The sequence below is a fragment of the Rana temporaria genome, chromosome 6 (genome assembly GCF_905171775.1).
Source record: "Rana temporaria chromosome 6, aRanTem1.1, whole genome shotgun sequence".
NCBI classification, from domain to species: Eukaryota; Metazoa; Chordata; class Amphibia; order Anura; family Ranidae; genus Rana; species Rana temporaria.
In genome coordinates, this window is record NC_053494.1 from 116,245,170 (window position 1) to 116,265,268 (window position 20,099).

General features: G+C 46.4%; 1 protein-coding gene across 1 annotated transcript in view; it reads left to right on the top strand.

Annotated features, from left to right (window-relative positions):
* Nucleotides 1-7,581: 7,581 nt before the first annotated feature.
* The window catches only part of SUMO1 (small ubiquitin like modifier 1), a 29,983-nt gene continuing 17,465 nt past the window's right edge, over nt 7,582-20,099 (top strand). Inside the window, exon 1 of the mRNA XM_040357233.1 lies at nt 7,582-7,737. Within this exon, the coding sequence (XP_040213167.1) occupies nt 7,726-7,737 (12 nt within the window). The 5' untranslated portion in view covers nt 7,582-7,725. The remainder of the gene's footprint in view (nt 7,738-20,099) is intronic.

Below are 20,099 nucleotides of genomic sequence, written 5' to 3' on the forward strand. Positions count from 1 at the left end.
AGTGCTATACACGGGGCCCGCCCCCCTTCAGCAGAGCAGGCTAGGGGCAGGGCTGGAGGCGGTGCGGCTCTATATTTTTTCTCGACCTCAGGTCCATTGATTTACAGTGCTAATTTGCACGCCCCCTTTTACAGAGAAGGTTAGTGTGTGTTAGGGACGGTGCTGGAGGCGGTGCAGCCGATAATATCATTAAAGGAGTTGTAAAGGAAAAAAAATGTTGCCTAAAATTAAAGTCTGCAAGGTAGACAGACAGAAGCGGGGGTTCACCCGAAACCAAAAAAAAATGTTTAACATTAGATTGAGGCTAATTGTGGGAAGCACAATCGGGTGTTTTCTTTAAAAACAATGCAGTACATACCGTTTTAGAGATAGATGTTCTCCGCGGCTTCCGGGTATGGACTGCGGGACTGGGCGTTCCTATTTGATTGACAGGCTTCCGACCGTGTCATACAGCGCGTCACGAGTTGCCGAAAGAAGCCGACCGTCGGTGTGGCTCTATACGGCGCCTGCGCACCGACGTTCAGCTACTTTCGGCAACTCATGACGGGCTGTATGCGACGGTCGGAAGCCTGTCAATCAAATAGGAACGCCCAGTCCCGCAGTCCATACCCGGAAGCCACGGAGAACATCTATCTGTAAAACGGTAAGTACTGCATTGATTTGAAATCCTTCATCTATATCACCTCCGGCATTCTAGTTTCTGTTCTCTCATTCACTTCCTGGTTTGCATCGCTCGTTCATGTAAGAACTACATTTCCCAGTATGAATTGCGGCACGCCCAGTAATTCACACCTCCTTGAAGTCTCTAACGCGTAGAGAGCGTCCTGCCACACAGATGTAGTTCCCAGGAGGGGGTGAGCATGTTACTGACCACCGCAGTAAAGCCTCCCATCACGGTGGTCAGTAAAATCAGACAAGCAGGAAGTGAACAGAACAGAGAAGAAATAGAGCAACTTCTGAGCAAAAACGAACAATGAGGAAGTGAAAAGAGGAATGTCTGCAGGTAAAGGATGCTTATTATGAAAAAAAAATAAAAATTCCTTTACAACCTCTTTAAGCATCGTGCTCCACCTCCGCCTGCCCGCTCGAGTCTAAGAATTTCCTGGACTAAAACAGGGTCTGCGCATGCGCGGTATATTGCGGGGAAGCGGCGCATGCGCAGTGGACCTGCGATCAGCTGTGGTTATGACGGAGCAGCACCGGAAGTCACGAGTCACAAATGCTGCATAGGTCCAGTCTTTTTTTTTACAACACCGGGGGTTGTAAAAAAAGATTGGACCTATGCAGAATCTGGACCCACGTCACTTCCGGTGCTGCTCCGTCATGACTACAGCCGATCGCAGGTCCACTGCGCATGGGCCGCTTTACTGCAATATACCGCACATGCGCAGAAGCTGACTTAGACCAGGAAAATCTTAGACTCGGGTGGGCGGAGGCGGAGCAAGATTCTTAATGATATCGGCAGCTGATTGCAGGTCCACTGCGCATGCGCCGCTCCACCGCCTATACCGCGCAAGCGCAGACGATCGTTTAAGTCCAGGAAAATCTTAGACTCGAGCGGGCGGGCAGAGGTGGAGCACGATGCTTAAAGCGGAGGTTCACCCATAGCCAACACCTTTTCCCCTTAGCTTCATGCTCGTTTTGTCTAGGGGAATCGGCAATTTGTTTTAAATTATGATCCGTACTTACCCGTTTTCGAGATGCATCTTCTCCGCCGCTTCCAGGTATGGGCTGCGGGACTGGGCGTTCCTTCTTGATTGACAGTCTTCCGAGAGGCTTCCGACGGTCGCATCCATCGCGTCACGATTTTTCGAAAGAAGCCGAACGTCGGTGCGCAGGCGCAGTATAGAGCCGCACCGACGTTCGGCTTCTTTCGGCTACGAGTGACGCGATGGATGCGACCGTCGGAAGCCTCTCGGAAGACTGTCAATCAAGAAGGAACGCCCGCTCCCGAAGACCCATACCCGGAAGCGACGGAGACGATGCATCTCGAAAACGGGTAAGTACGGATCATATTTTAAAACAAATAGCCGATTCCCCTAGACAAAACGAGCAGGAATCTAAGGGGAAAAGGTGTTGGCTATGGGTGAAAAAAAAAAGAATTGGGTGAACTCCCGCTTTAAAGCGGGGGTTCAACCGAATTTTTTTTTTTTAACATTAGATTGAGGCAAATTTTACTAAGCAGAATCGGGTGTTTTTTTTTAAAATCAATGCAGTACTTACCGTTTTAGAGATAGATGTTATCCGTGGCTTCCGGGTATGATCTTCGGGACTGGGCATTCCTATTTGATTGACAGCCTTCCGACGGTTGCATACAGCTCGTCACGAGTTGCCGAACGTCGGTGCGGCTCTATACGGCGCCTGCGCACCGACGTTCGGCTACTTTCGGGAACTCGTGACGCACTGTATGCACTTCCCGCAGCCCATACCCGGAAGACGCGGAGAACATCTATCTCTAAAACGGTAAGTACTGCATTGAGTTTAAAAAAAACACCCGATTCTGCTTAGTAAAATTAGCCTCAATCTAATGTTAAAAACTGATTTTTTGGGTGAACCTCCACTTTAATTATATCATCGGCAGCACCGCCTCCAGCCCCGTCCCTAACACACACTAGCCTGCTCTGGAAATAGGGGGTGTGCCCCTTGCAAATTAGCACTGTAAACCAATGGACCCGAGGTTGAGAAAAAATATAGAGCCGCACCGCCTCCAGCCCCGCCCCTTGCCTGCTCTGCTGAAGGGGGGCGGGTCCCGTGTATATCAATGGCAGGTCCAGTAAAAATATAGAGCATTGCCGAATGACGGGACTAACTCCTCTTCTGTAGCGGCGGCTGTGGCTCCTGTGTCCGCTTGGCTCCTCAGGCTTCCTCTGTAGGGATGAGCTGAACACCCCCGTTCGGTTCGCACCAGAACCTTTGAACAGACCGAACGTTCGCCTGAACATTTAGAACCCCATTGAAGTCTATGGGACTCGAACGTTTGAATTCAAAAGTGCTCATTTTAAAGCCTAATATGCAAGTTATTGTCATAAAAAAACGGGTTTGAGAACCCGGGGCTTGCCCCAGGGAACATGTATCAATGTAAAAAAAAGTTTTAAAAACGGTTGTTTTTGCACTCGCCAAAGCAACACACACCCTCATAGGTATCCTTCTTTTTTACGCAAGGAAAGCCATAGTCTTGAAGTGGAAGTCAATCACCCCTCCCACGTTGCACGCATGGAAGCAGATGGTTAATGCAACTATACCCCTCTACAAAGCGATGTATCTGTCCCGAGGATGCCCCAAAAAATATGAAAAAGTCTGGCACCTGTGGACAGACTCGGAATCCACAACAGATGATCGGCCCCCTGGGGAGTAGCTCAGAAAGACTACATTGGTATCCACCTGTAACACTTGGAGTTGAGACCCATATTCTTATCTAGTAAGAGGAGGTGAAGCATAGATAAAGTGATGACCGTACTTACTCCCAAGGGCCCCTGTAGCTTTCAATTCAGTCACAGAGGATTGGGAAGAGGTTTTGCAAGATGCAATAGCTCCTTTTGTATTCCTGATGCGTGTAACCTGAGAAGTTTTTAGGTAGTGTTTAGTTAGACATGCCTAGTGTTATGGTGTGAGGTTAAGAGTCGGTTCACACTAGGGCGACACGACTTCCAGCGAGACTTTCAGAGGCGACTCCGACAGGACTTGAGCATGAACCACAGGGCGATCTGGGGAGATTTACAACACGACTTGAAGTCGTCTCCAGGACAGGAGACTTTCCAGTGGCCAATCAAACAACAATCAGCTCTAGGGGAGGGAGGGGGAGGGAGAGGTTTGCCTGAGAAATGTATTATCTTACTGGAAAGTCGCTTCAGTTAAGACAGTGATCAGACTTGGATCAGACTTTCATTGAAATCAATGGGTACAAATCGCCTACAAGTCGGATTGAAGTAGTACAGGAACTTCTTTTGAAGTCGGAGCCACTCGAGTCGTGTGTATTAACACCGCTCCCATTCACTTGCATTGTTTTTCTCGACAGCGCGACTTGGGACGACTTGAGGCGACTTCAAGTCGGATCCCAAGTCGCCCCAGTGTGAACCGGATCTTACTGTTTTGTTTTGTTTGTTCTTTTATTTTGTTATTTTGTGTGCACGTCGCTACGTGCAATGATTGGCCGGGGTATGCCCCTATGGCCCTGTTTTGTATCTCAACAACATTGAACATACCTTAATAAAAACAATAAAAAAAAAAAAAAAACGGTTGTTTTTTCTGGAGCAGTGATTTTAATGATACTTAACCACTTGCCGCCCGCCAATGACAGATTGACGTCGTCAAAGTGGTTTCAATATCCTGACTGGACGTCATATGACGTCCTCGGGATATTGAGCCGCTGCGCGCCCCCGGGGGCGCGCATCGCGGCGATCGTTGTTGCAGGGTGTCTGTCTGACACCCCGCAACACCGATCTAGATAAAGAGGCGTGATCAGCCGTGTCCAATTAGGGCTGATCACGATGTAAACAGGAAAAGCCGGTAATCGGCTTTTCCTCACTCGCGTCTGTTAGACGCGAGTAGAGGAGAGCCGATCGGCTGCTCCTCTGACAGGGGGGGTTTGCGCTGATCGATTATCAGCGCAACCCCCACCCCCCACTGGACCACCAGAGATGCCATTAGACCACCAGGGATGCCCAACACAGATGCCACCAGGGATGCCCACCTAGACCACCAGGGATGACAAACACAAAAAAAGGATGCCAATCAGTGCCCACAATGGATGCCAATGGGCATCACTGATTGGCAGGCATTGTTTGGCACTGATTGGCATCCTTTAGTACAACACATGCATTAGTGCAACACATTAACGTGCCCATCTATGCCGCCTATCAGTGCCCATCCATGCTGCCTATCCGTGCCCATCCATGCCGCCTATCCATGCCCACACGTGTCGCCTATCCGTGCCCATCCATGCAGCCTATCCGTGCCCATCCATGCTGCCTACCTGTGCCCATCCGTGCCCATCCGTGTCGCCTATCCGTGCCCATCCATGCCGCCTATCTGTGCCCATCCGTGCCGCCTATCCGTGCCCATCTGTGCCGCCTATCAGTGCCGCATATTAGTGCCCATCATCAGTGCCCATCAATGCCACCTCATCGGTGCCCATCAGTGCTGCCTTATCAGTGCCCATCAGTGCAGTACCATCAGTGCCCATCAGTAAAGGAGAAAACTTACTTATTTACAATGTTTTATAACAGAAACAAAAAAAAATGTCTTTCTAAATTTTCGGTCATTTTTTTTTTTTGTGGGAACAAAATGATAAAAATGTAGTTTGGGTACAGTGTAGCACGACCGCGCAATCGTCATTCAAAGTGCAGCAGTGCTGAAAGCTGAAAATTGGTCTGGGCGGGAGGGTGTATAAGTGCCTGGTATGGAAGTGGTTAAAGTGAAAAAAAAATTGAATAATTCCTTTAAATATCGTACCTGCTAGGTGTCTATAGTATGCCTGTGAAGTGGCGCGTGTTTAGAACTGTATATATATAAAAAAATTGCGCAAAACTGAAAATTACAAAAATTTAGGCTGCCAACACAACAAAAGGACAGTTGTAAAAATATAAAAGTAAAGTGTAGCGCCAGTGTAGTCCCACCTATTATGGGGGGGTCAATTATAAGCCCTCTGATAAATTCAGAAGGTCTCAGTGATAATTGTACAAAAATAATGTGTAAATAAGTGAACAACACGGCCTAGACCCATAGATCAGTTGATCATTTGTGGGTGGTACCATGAAATAAGGAATTGCTTGAGTAGGGGTGACTCGGACAGATTTCCACTATCATCACAATATATGGACTGATATTTCAATTAATTGTGACTAATGACCTACTATTGATCACATATGGTTTTTGTCTGTGATTGTCACTTGAATGTTCACATGTGCACTTTATTAATAATAATTTGAGTATGTGTATATGGCACTTTAAATAGTCCATATATACCAAGGACTGTAGGAAGGGTGTCTTGAAAAAGATATCCACCCCTCCCCCCTTTTTCATTTGTGGTGTTGTTCATTTATTTACACATTATTTTTGTACAATTATCACTGAGACCTCCTGAATTTATCAGAGGGCTTATAATTGACCCCCCCCCCCGTAATAGGTGGGTCTACACTGGCGCTACACTTTACTTTTACGTGTTTAGAACTGTCCCTGCACAAAATTAGATTACTATAAGAAAAAAGTAATTTAAGACTGCTTGCGGCTTTAATGTAATGTCTGGTCCCTGCAATATGGATGAAAATCATTGAGAAAAATAGCATGGGTTTCCCCGCCCCCCTCCCCCCAGGTCATTACCAGTCCCATTGGCCCTATATACTTTGAACAGCAGTATACAGGCAGTGCAAACAAGACAGGGGCTGTAGGTTTGTTGTTAAGTAGAATCTGTTTGTAATTTTGAACTGGTACTTCTTTAAAGTGTAGCTCCAGCCATAAAAAAATGTTTTAAGCTTTTCTGAAAACATAGAGAAGGGTTATCACCAGGGGCGGACTGACAACTCATGGGGCCCCCGGGCAATAGAAGACTATGGGGCCCCTGGGCTTACAGATGGCCACCACGCTAGGTCCACGCCTTGCCGGAATGAAGTCTCCAACACGCATGCGCGGGAGTGACGACATCGCCGCTCCAGCCAATCACAGCGCTGGAGTCGGTGATACCCGGAAGACACGCCGAGGCAAGATGACATCTCGCTCGGCATGGACCAGGTAAGTTCTCTACACCTCGTTCCAAGGTAAGTATTTCATAATGAGCTAGTATGCGGTGCATACTAGCTCATTATGCCTTTTGCCTTTCAGGTGTAAAAAAATAAAAAATAAATTATTGCGGGTATACAACCGCTTTAAAGCGGGGGTTCACCTTAAAAAAAAAAAATGTAATATTACATTGAGCTCACTTTAGAGATTGACCGTATGCTGATCTTTTTTTTTGTCGTACATACCGTAGAATCGCTATTCCCCCCCCCCCCCCGACTTCCGGGTGGTGAATCCGGCGGGACTGGGCATTCCTATCCAGCAGGCAAGAGATTGACGTGATGACGAACACTACCCCCGTCGCATACGGAGTGTCACGAGTTGCCGAAAGAAGCCAAACGTCGGTGCGCAGGCGCCGTATAGTGCCGACTCGCCGTTCGGCTTCTTTCAGCAACTCGTGTCATTTCGTATGCGACGGGGGTAGTGTTCGTCATCACGTCAATCACTTGCCTGCTGGATAGGAACGCCCAGTCCTGCAGAATTCACCACCCGGAAGCCGGGGGGGGGGGATAGCGATTCTACAATATGTACAAAAAAAAAGATCAGCATATGGTCAATCTCTGAAGTGAGCTCAATGTAATATTACATTTTTTTTTAAGGGTGAACCCCCGCTATAAGAACCTTGCTCTGCCTCCGCCCGCCCCTAAAATTTCCTGGCCCCTAAAATTTCCTGGACTAAAACAGCTTCTGCGCATGCGCAGTGTATCGCAGTGACGCGGCGCGTGCGCAGTGGACCTACGATCAGCTGTAGTCATGACGGAGCAGCACCGGAAGTGATGTGAGTCCGGATTCTGCGTAGGTCCGATCTTTTTTTTTACAACACCGGTATGACAGGAAGTGACGTCACCCAGGACAGGAACCCATCGCTGTGTGTAGTGCTGTTATTGTGCTCGGAGGAGGAAAAGAGGAGAGCGGCCGGAGGCGCCAGATACACCGCGGGGGATACGAGGCAGCATGTCTGACCAGGTGAGAACAGGGAGGCCTGCACGGAGCCCCGAACCCTCCTGTATGGGTGGGCGGCTCTCACAGCGATTGGCAGGGGGGGATCACTAGGCTCAGGCTGGGTGGCCCGCAGATTGCGCTGAGAGGAATGCGCATGTGTCATAACTTGTAGTAGAAATATGGAGGGGTGACTTATGTAAGTGCGAGTAGAATGGTGACAGGCCGTGTTGTATAGTGGAGGATCGGGCATGGCTGGGCTGATCATAGAGGACAGAGAGGATCGTACACAGACTGGACAGGAGGGCTCATCTCCTATACATACCGCCAAGGGGTGTCTGTGGGGAGGAAAGGCATGCAGTTGTTATGGGAGGAGCTCTGTGATGTACACAAGACTTTGTAATGGCTGACAGACATCTCTGATTACAACTGATGTCAGCATTCAGCCTCATCCAGGGATCAGTGATTACCAGTGGTGCAACGGATCGTCATTGATCCGTACGGATCAATGTCTTCGGATCGGCACACAAATGATCCACAGCGCAGGTAGAGGGGGGGGGGGGTCGAGCAGAGCGGTAAAACACGCTGTAACAGCTGACATTGAAATAGTCTCCGCTCTGCTCGCACTCACACAGCCCAGCCTCCTCCTTACCCCATGCTTGTTATAGACAGAGGGCCAGATTCTTGTAGATCGCCGCATCTCTGCGGCGGCGTAACGTATCTCATTTACATTACGCCGCCGCAAGTTTTACGGGCAAGTGCTTGATTCACAAAGCACTTGCCTGTAAAAGTTGCGGCGGCGTTGTGTAAATCCTCCGGCGCAAGCCTGCCTAATTCAAATGATCCGGGTAGGGGCCGTGGATCATTTAAATTAGGCGCGTTCCCGCGCCGATCGTACTGCGCATGCGCCGTCCCTAAAATTTCTCGATGTGCATTGCACTTAATGACATCGCAAGGACGTCATTGGTTTCGACGTGAACGTAAATGCCGTCCAGCGCCATTCACGGGCGACTTACGCAAACGACTTTCGACGCGGGAACGACGGCCATACTTAACATTGGATACGCCACCTAGGGGGCATGTTTATCTTTACGCCGTGTATCTCTTACGGAAACGGCATACAATTTATTGTGACGGGCCAGCGTACGTTCGTGAAACAGCGTAACTACACATTTGCATATTCTACGCCGACCGCAATGGAAGCGCCACCTAGCGGCCAGCGTAAATATTGAACCCTAAGATACGACGGCGCAGGCCGTCGTATCTTAGGCATGTTTAAGTGTATCTCAGTTTGAGAATACACCTAAACATACGACGGGCTTAGATTCGGAGTTACTTTGGCGTATCTGCTGATACGCCGGCGTAACTCTTTGAGAATCTGGCCCAGAATGTGCGCCGCAGCCAATCGCTTTCTGGCGTGTCAGGCCACGCCCCCCAGTGGGGATGACTGCTGAGTGATGGACGCTGCAGATGAGCGGCTGTCCCGCGGTGAGCTGTAAGAGAAGCCGGGGAAGATGGTGCATGGCGGCAGGTGAGGCTCCATGTGTGCGGGGTCGCGTAGTTATGGAAGAATTTACCTCCCAGGGGGAATCGTTTACCCCTCAGGAAGGAGAGGGGGAGTGGAGGGCACATGAAACCAGCCTGCGGGGTGAGGGGCAGCTGATGTCCGGGGTTGCATGGAGTGTGACAAACATATGGAGGGAATGTAGAGATGGGGGAGGGGATATAGAGGTATAAACACCCACACTCAGTGTATCCCCCTCCACCCCATCATAGGAGCCAAGTGTGACCCGACTGTCCTCCACCACCTGGGGGGAGACATGCCCATGGGCTAAGGAGGGTCAGGGGAGGAGATGAGCATCGGGGCTAGAAGGTGGAGGAAGAGAGAAGCGTCAGGTAGAGGTGAGAGTGAGGCTGCAAGGGGGGCACAGTGAGGCTACAATTTAATTTTTTTTGCTGATCCGATCCGTGAGTTTTTTGATCCGTTGCACCCCTAGTGATTACCCTAAAGATGGACTCCCCTGTATTGTATAGGTCTATTGGGCCAGCCTGGCACACTGTATAATAAGTATATCCCATACCGGATGACTGTTGGGAAGCTGCAGATCACAGTAGTAGCTGTTACCACAGGGATAGTAATGTGTGGAGCTCACACATTAGCACCATCATCTATAGAACACCTTTTATCTCTCTCCGATAATACAGGACGTTTTCTGGATGAGAAGGAGATTACGATGTCACCGCCCCTCTTCTCCACCTCATTCAATGGGAGAACACCTTGTATTTCTATTGTAAAAATGAATACAACGCATTCTGTAACTGGTGACGGTGTCAAGTGAGCGACCTCCTTTGTTCTGTGTGCAGAGAAGAGGCCAATCGTATAGAAGCTGAGCAGGAACCAAAATATCGCAGTGATCTTTGTAGTAACATAGACTCTTATGCCCTGTACAAACGATCGCAATTTCCGATGGGATAAAATCGATGGAATTTTCCGTCGGGATTCCGTTCAAGCTGTCTTGCGTATACACTGTCAGACCAAATTCCGACCGTCCAAAACGCAGTGACGTAAAACACCACGACGGGCCAAGAAAAATTAAGTTCAACGCTTCTAAGCATGCGCCAACTTGATTCTGAGCATGCGTTTTTTTTTTCTCCGTCGGAGTTCCACACAGACGATCGGAATTTCCATCGGGAAAAAAAGAAAACATGTTCTATTTCTAAACTCAAATGGAAAAAGGTCCGATGGGGCCCACACACAGTCGGAATATCCGATGAAAAAATTCCATCTGACTTTTCATCGGAAATTCCGATCGTGTGTACAAGGCATAACGGTCATTTTCAGCTTCCCTCAACAACCCCTCCGGTATGAAATACACATTGTGCCAAGCTAGACCAATCCAAGTGTGCGTTTCTGAGAATCCCTGGAGGTCTGCTTTAAAGCCTTTGTAAAGCGTGGCTGGCAATTGTATAATGGACTAGTATGCATCACATACTAGCACATTATGGAATACTTACATAATGTACTAGTATGCATCACATACTAGCACATTATGGAATACTTACCTTAGAACAAAGCCATCCAGGGGCACGCTGTCACAGCTGAGAGGACTGATATCTTCCCTTGTTCTTGTAGGTTTGCGCACTCCGACTGTGTGATTGGTCAGAGCCGCAATGACGTCACTCCTGCGCATACGCCCCAGAGCCCTCGGTTCCGGCATGAAGCTCTGACGTCTTGGCAAGGCATGCCCGGAACTTCAGAGCACATTCACCAGTGACATCACCAGCTGCATGTAGTGTGAATATCTCCTAAATGGCGCACGTTTAGGAGATCTTTATTTTACCTACAGGTAAGCCGCCTTATAGGGTTACTTGGAGGTAAAAATTACAAAGCGGGCTTTACTACTGCTTTACTGGCAATGTCAAAGGAACATTTTAGGCCCCCAGGAGCTTTTTGCCACAGTGTGCAGACTTATCTTGCAAATAATCCCCACTGTGCTGTGATGTTGGCGCTCCCCTTTGTCTGTGCTTCCATTTTCACCCGGTCTTTGGAGTCTTCCACATCTTGATTGGCTGAGCTAATATAACTCCAGTGCATGGAGCCTAACTTCCTCCATGATACACCATGGTCAGTTTACAGGGGGGGAGGGCAGAACCAGGCAGGATCAGCCAGGTTTTTTAGGTGTTACAGGGAGCCAAATTGCACAACACAAGCACTGTGCTCTATAACATGCTTTAACCACTTCCATACCAGGCACTTACGCACCTTCCCGCCCAAGCCAATTTTCAGCTTTCAGCGCTGTCGCACTTTGAATGGCAATTGCGCGGTCATGCTACACTGTACCCAAACAAATTTGGCATCCTTTTTCCCCCACAAATAGAGCTTTCTTTTGGTGGTATTTGATCACCTCTGCGATTTTTTTTTATTTTTTTATTTTTTTTTATTCGCAACAACTAAAAAAAAGACTGAAAATTTTGAAAAAAATTACGTTTTTATTTTTTTCTGTTAATTTTTTTGTAAATGAGTAAGTTTTCTCTTTCAATTACGGGCACTGATGGACATCGATGAGGTAGTACTGATGGACATCGATGAGGTAGTACTGATGGACATCGATGAGGTAGTACTGATGGACATCGATGAGGTAGTACTGATGCGCACCGATGAGGTGATGGGCACTCATAGGCGGCACAGATGGGCACTCATGGGCGGCACTGATGGGTTCGTATGGGTGGCACAGATGGGCACTGGGCACTGATGGACACTGTGGGGTGGCACTGATGGGCACTGTGGGGTGGCACTGATGTATCCATGTTGCCAGTCAGTGCCCATTTGTGATTTTTCTGTAAAATGCAATATGGTGACCTGGAGGTGTTCTGTACACAGAACGTCCCAATGCGAGCGTTCCTTGCATTAAAGCGGTAGTAAACTCTTTCTATTTTTACTCACAGGTAAACATATAATAAAGCTTACCTGTAGGTAAAATTGAACCAGTGGACTCAAAATAGACATTATAGGCACCACAACACAGTCATCTAAAAGTGTATATGTGTGTGTGTGTATATATATATATATATATACACACATACATACATACATATGTATATTGGACAAACAAGGTGAAGTTAAAAATTCCTAGCATTGAGGTCTACCACATAGACATAACCATACATAGGCCGAACTGTAACTTGATAAGAAGTTGGTACAGATGTATTCATTGCTATTGTGGTTGGCCTGGTATAGGTTGATGCAGGGTTTGACAAATTTGGTTGGAATCTAGGAGCCAGCTAAAAAAGTTAGAAGCCAGAAACGCGCCCCGTCCCGCCGAGCTCGCACGCAGAAGCGATTACATACGTGAGTAGCGCCGGCATATGAAAGCGGTGTTCAAACCTGACGTGAGGTATCGCCGCGATTGGTAGAGCAAGAGAAATAATTCTAGCCCTAGATCTCCTCTGTTACTCAAAACATGCAACCTGTAGAATATTTTAAACGCCGCCTATGGAGATTTTAAAGGGTAAAAGTTTTTCGCCATTTTACGAGTGAACGCAATTTTGAATATGGTGTGACCGAAAGTATTGCAACGACCGCCATTTTAATATCTAGGGTGTTAGAATAAAAAATATATATAATGTTTGGGGGTTCTAATTAGAGGGAAGGAGATGGCAGTGAAAACACAGGGGAACCTCCATTAGTCTTGTCATGCCAACGGCCACCACAAGATGGCGCCAGATCACAGAAGTAAGCATAGGCCTGAAGAAGGCTGCAAAGCCGCGGCCTCAATTAACGGGCGTTTACAACCACTTTAACCACTTCCATACAGGGCACTTACGCACCTTCCCGCCCAAGCCAATTTTCATTTGAATGACAATTGCGCGGTCATGCTACACTGTACCCAAACAAATTTGGTGTCCCTTTTTTCCCCACAAATAGAGCTTTCTTTTGGTGGTATTTGATCACCCCTGCGTTTTTTTTTTTTATTTTTTTTTTTTTTTTTTTGCACAACTAAAAAAAGACTGAAAATTTTGAAATCTTTTTTTTATTTTTTTTTATTTATTTTTTTGCACAACTAAAAAAAGACTGAAATTTTTTTTTTTTTTTTTTCTGTTAATTTTTTTTTGTAAATGAGTAAGTTTTTCTCTTTCAATTACGGGCACTGATGGGCACCGATGAGGTGGCACTGATGGGCACCGATGAGGTGGCACTGATGGGCACCGATGAGGTGGCACTGATGGGCACCGATGAGGCGGCACTGATGGGCACTCATGGGCGTCACTGATGGGCACTCATGGGTGGCACAGATGGGCACTGATGGACACTGTGGGGTGGCACTGATGGACACTGTGGGGTGGCACTGATGGATCCACTGATTGGCATCTTTTTTTTTTCTGTCTTTTATGTATTTCTATTTTTTTTACTTTTTTTTTTGCCCATTTTTTTTTTATTTTTTTTTATTCCCTGGTGGTCCAGTTTAGCGATCCGAGGGGAGGCTGCGCTGATAAACAATCAGCGCGAACCCCCTCTGTCAGGAGAGCCGCCGATCGGCTCTCTTCTACTCTGTCAGACTGACACCCCGCAACAACGATCGCCGCGATGCGCGCCCCCGGGGGCGCGCAGCGGCTCAATATCCTGAGGACGTCATATGACGTCCAGTCAGGATTAGGCAACCACTTTGCCGCCGTCAATCTGTCATTGGCGGGCAGCAAGTGGTTAAATCACTAGTAAAAAGGCTTGATTTTTAAATCAACTCGATTTTAAATCATCGTTAAAAGCAACTGTCATCTCTGACTCGCTGTTGACTCACCGACAGTCTCATTCACTTTGATGGGACAGCTGGTGAGGCGGCAGTGACACAAGGCGAGGGACGTGGCGGCAGCAGGTGAGTGGATGCCCGCTAACAGGCACTGCCATGATAGATCTGAAATGACAGGTGCTCTTTAAATGTAAGGACTTATTTTTGCTGGTTGTTAGAATCTTTAATATTTGCAAACAAAATCCTATTTAGAATAATAAGCTGTCAGATTAGTAAACGGCGATATCTGAACCGATTCAATCATACAGTTTGTAATGTACAATAGATTTGCAAATCACATGGTTACTGTGAAGTTGTGTGAATGCATTAATGCAGTGCATGTTATCTCAGTTTGCAGAGCTTGGATTTATTGAATGAATTTACTAAAAATTTAAATATTGCAGAATATACAGCCTTGTGCTACATAACTAAGCTCAATTTCATGCTGAATAAACTAAATTATTAATGTATCTTAACCACCCAGACCAATATGCAGGTTAAAGGAGTTTTTTCACCTTCATGCAATCTATGCAATTGTGCAGGGCCGAGTGATACTGTGAGCGGCTATGGCCGCTCGCTGTATCACGGGAGCGTGCCCGCAATTAGTGACCACCATGTGAGCTCTCGCATGACTGTGGTGACTAATTGTGGGGAGGACCAGAGACAGCCGCCGAGGGACCCCAAAAGATATGGATCGGGGCCACTCTGTGCAAAACGAACTGCACAGTGGAGGTAAGTATAACATGTTTGTTGTTTAAAAAAAAAAAAAAAATTCCTTTAGTAACCCTTTAAGGACCTGGCCCCTATTTGCGATTCGGCACTGCGTCGCTTTAACTGACATTTGCGCGGTCATGCGACGTGGCTCCCAAACAAAATTGGCGTCCTTTTTTCCCACAAATGGAGCTTTCTTTTGATGGAATTTGATCACCTCTGCGTTTTTTTTTTTTTGCGCTATAAACAAAAATAGAGCGACAATTTTGAAAAAAATGCAATATATTTTACTTTTTGCTATAATAAACATCCCCAAAAAATATATAAAAACAAAAATCGCAATAAGTGTTTATCGATCGGTTTGCACAAAAGTTATAGCGTTTACAAAATATGGGATAGTTTTATGGTATTTTTTATTACCGTATTTGCCAGCGTATAAGACGACCCCCTAATTTTCCGTCTTAAATGTTGGTTTTGGGATATACTCGCCGTATAAGACGACCCCTCGCTGTGCCGTTATTGCATGGCTCGCTGTGCCGTTATTACATGGCTCGCTGTGCCGTTATTGCATGGCTCGCTGTGCCGTTCCATTCCCTGCCTTGACGATCTCCCTACCTTCTCCTGAGTATGTCAGACAGCGGCCATCCATTATTCAAAAGCCGCGCCGCCTCCTCAGGCTGTTCCGTGATAGGCGGAACACTAATTTTCCCAGCTGAGCCTCTGTTCAGTGTTCCGCCTATCACGGATGTCCTCTCGTCCGAGGCCTCGGACGAGTCTGAGGAGGCAGCGTGGCTTTTGAATAATGGATGGCCACTGTCTGACAGACAGGTACCGTTGTATAAGAAGACCCCCGATTTTTTTTATTTTTTTTGGCCATTATTTTACTTGCAAAAGGTCGTCTTATACGGTATCAGCTTATTTTTTTTTCGTGACTGCGACATTGTGTGCCCTAAGGGAGTGATTCTTACTGTAGGGCAGTGTTTCTCAATTCCAGTCCTCAGGCCCCCCCAACAGGTCAGGTTTTCAGGATTTCCATTATTTTGCACAGGTGATTTGATCAGTTTCACTGCCTTAGTAATCACCACAGCCTTGTCATCTGAGGGAAATCCTGAAAACCTGACCTGTTGGGGGGGCCTGAGGACTGGAATTGAGAAACACTGCTGTAGGGGGTCGTGGCTGGACGTGTGCCGTCACTGATCGTCGTTCCGTATAACAGGGAACAGACGATCAGTGACAATGCCACGGAGAAGAACGGGGAAGGTTTGTTTACACTCACATCTCCCCATTCTTCAGCTCTTGTGACCCGATCGCGGGACACATGGCGGCGATCGAGTCCCGCGGTCACGGTCACGAAGCTTCGAAAAATTACCCGTTTCCAAAATTTTATAACAAAATATAAAAGTTTTGTACATTTTTTTTTTATTTTTTTATTTTTTTTTATTTTTTAACAAAAAATAAAAACCACAGAGGTGATCAAATACCGCCAAAAGAAAGCTCTTTTTGTGGGAAAAAATCTTTTGGGTACAGTGTTGTATGACCGCGCAATTGTCATTCAAACAGTGAGAGCGCTGAAAATTGGTGTGGGCAGGAGGGGGGTTTAATTGCCCAGTAAGCAAGTGGTTAAAATGTTACATTCCTATTCAGGGTGCAACATGTCCTAGCTTGCCCCCCTCTCCCCTGTGCCCTCACTCAGCGTAGCGGTGGGTAGGGCTTCTTCTCCCTACACCCGCTGTCACGTTTTGAAAATGATGCGGCTGTGCTGGGCTTCACCCACACGGGACACATCATACATTCACTGCAATCTGTGAATGTAGACACTAAAAGTCATGTCATGCACTGATCAGCACGATTGTAGTTCTTACACACTGAGTACAGCTCTGAAATTGGTACGGGCGCAGAGCTGTAGGCAATGTGTGCAGGAGCCTGACATTAAACCCTGATCTGCTGATCCTGCCTGCAGGCTCCTGTTTTTAAACGGGAACAATTTTTTTTTTTACCTGCAAAAAATATGTACGTTTTTTATAATTTTTTTTTTTTTCTAATTGCACGAGAAATAAAAAAAAAATATATTAAACTTTAAGACGAGCTATAAAAAATGTAATATTCGGATACAATTTATCTGCTTTTGTAACAATAGATGTTAATACTGTAAAGCTGGCCACGTGTATAGTTTTTAACAGAGCGCTGATAGAGAAATCTCCCACTGCGACACTTCCAAAATGCATGAACAGTACCTGTATCTGATTGGATGTAGGTGCTATTCAGCTGAAAATTTTCTACCTGGCTTCTTTGATTTTTAGTTATTTTTTTAATCACAGGATGAAGGGTGGGAGGCAGCTGACAAGACCACCCAATAAGCCAAGTCAAGAGATTTGCACTGACCATGTATTCCATATTTCTCTCTCTATAGTGACACGCTTCCACTTTGGCCAGCATTGAATGTTAAATTGTCCTGGATCCAATGATGAGAAATCTGTGACCATTAACCCTCATTCACGCAAGAATTCACTAAAATAATTTGTTCCGCATCGACTTGAATGAGATGCAATACCGAATGCGGCCAGAGGTGGGGGGGGGGGCCAGAGAGCTTTGAAAAGGCCCGAGGACACTTTGGCTTGTTTCCTGCGCCCCCGTACCTCAGGGCAAATAATGTACTGCAAGCCAATGTTTGGTATTTCTCGGCTCCTGCGCCCCCGTACCTCAGGCCAAATGAGGTACTGCAGGCCTATTTTCGGCACTCTGCTCAGCTTCTGCTCCCCAGTACCTCAGGTCAAATGAGGTACTGCAGGCCTATTTTCGGCACTCTGCTCAGCTTCTGCTCCCCAGTACCTCAGGCCAAATGAGGTACTGCAGGCCTATTTAGCTTGAATTTTGCTCGTCTTGCGAGACAACACTTGCAAACCGAGTCCAGAATTAAAAAAAAAAAAAAAGTTGCTCGCAAATCAAAACGCTCTCAAACCAAGTTACTCTTAAACCGTGGTTCCACTGTATTTTGTCATTCCAGAATTTTGGTAACTTTAGTACCTTTTCATTTTGGATATGAGACTAACATGCACAAAAATAAACTGACACTTATTCGTCCGATATTCTTATCATGCGGTCCAGGCTTTAGAAACAAAATGGTGGGTGGGTTTGTAGCCGGAACAGTAGGGGGAATTTCTCAAGTGAGGACAGAAACGGCAATAAAAACTTGCCAGGACCTTGTTGGATCTATGGGAAAGAAAGTAGAAAGTGTAATATTAGCAGTTCTTACCCTTTGCCCACATTATCCAAGCCAAATAAAGTTTTGGCTGGCATTCCGCTTTAAAGCCTCTTGCACACAATCGGATTATCCGACGGGAATTGTGTGAGGACAGGCTGTTGTCGGAAAATCCGACTGTTAGTACGCGCCATCGGACAAATGTTGTCAGATTTTCCATGGACAAATGTGGAATGGCATGCTTTAAAATTGTCTTCCAACAATTGTGTGTTGTCTGATATTTTTTTTTTTTTTGATCATGTCTACGTAGACAAGTCCGTTGGACAAAACTCCAAAGTACAAACATGCATGCTCTGAAGCAATGCTCATCATAACACAACGTTGGCAGAAGTTGCCCAAAGGGTGGCGCTAAAGAGCTGAAAAACCGCATAGTTTCGTGTTTGTTAGCTGAAAATTCTTTGCCCTTTGTATGCAATACAAGTTCCTGGCCATCGCCCTTAGGACTAAAGTCCTACACTTTGTCAGCAGAAAATCCAATCATGTGTAATGTGGCTTAACTCTCTTGGCTCTATGACATGCAGGAAGGTATCTGAAGAGAGTTGTATATCTCTGTCAATTTAAAGGGGTTGTAATGGTTTGTTTTTTATTTTCTAAATGGGTTCCTTTATGCTAGTGCATTGTTGGTTCACTTACCTTTTCCTTCCATTTCCCTTCTAAATGTTTTTTTTTTGTTTGTTGTTTTCTCTGTCTGTATTTCTCACTTCCTGTTCCTCCTCAGTAAGCTGTTCTGGCTGACTAATCCCCAGACAGAACACCTCGGATGATGGGGGCAAGCTTACTGAGGAGAAACAGGAAGTGAGAAATTCAGACAAAGAAAAAAACATTTAGAAGGGAAATTGAAGGAAAAGGTAAGTGAACCAACAATGCACTAGCTTAAAGGAACCTATTTAGAAAATAAAAAAATAAACCTCTAAAGCTTTTCACGTTCTATTGGCTCTTTCACTGGAGTTCAGCTTTCACTGGTTCAATCCTTTTATTATGTTTAATTTGTATTTTCATGCTTAATGACCTATTTTGGGTTATCATATTAAAGCAATAATTGGCGTACACAATAGACCCCTTACTATGTGGGTTGCACTATACCATATGCTAAAATAAAAATAACTGATAGAGCACTGACGCAATCACTGGTGAAGATTTTCATGCATAACGGATTGTTCTGAAACGTGGCCGTTTTGTTGTACCGCAATACTGATCATTAAGTGTGCTGATAGTAGAGCTGCTTTGTGTGCCGTCTTGTGTGTTCTCCTGTAGATTGTCGCTCCCTTAGAAGAATATTATTTCTCGCCTTTTCTGCATGATGAGCCTGCTGATTCCACGTTCTGGAGGCTGCTCACTCCGCACGGGGCTGAATCAGCATCACTATGCTTATGAAAGGACATTAAGACGTGTGAACAGACTCTGTAAGACGGGGCATTAGGCATCTGACTGTGTTTGCATTTTCTCTTAAAACCTCATTCACACATTTCTGGGGCATTGACGTAAGTCTGGTACCGCATTTGCCGGCGTATAAGACGACTGAGCGTATCAGACGACCCCCTAATTTTCCAGGAAAATTTTTGGGATATACTCGCCATATAAGACTACCCCCTTCCTACTAGTCTTTCTGGAAGCTGAGGAGTAGCCAGAACAACCGCTGACGGAAACAACCGCTGACGGAAACAACCGCTGACGGAAACAACCGCTTTTCAAATCTCACTGTGCCATTACATGCCTCACTGTGCCATTACATGCCTCACTGTGCCATTACATGCCTCACTGTGCCATTACATGCCTCACTGTGCCATTACATGCCTCACTGTGCCATTACATGCCTCACTGTGCCATTACATGCCTCACTGTGCCATCCCTGGCCCCCCACTGTGCCATCACTCACGTTTTGCAGATTTCAGTCTCCGTCTGCTGCGAGCGTCCATGATTTGAAAGCCGCGCCTTCTCCGTAGATTGTCCTGTGATAGGCGGAACACAAATTTTCCCAGCAGTGCCTCTGTTCAGTGTTCCACCTATCACGGACGTCCTCTCGTCCGAGGATGAGAAGGCATCTGTGATGGGAGGAACACAGAACAGAGGCGCTGCTGGGAAAATTTGTGTTCCGCCTATCACAGGACAGTCTGCGGAGAAGGCGCGTCTTTCAA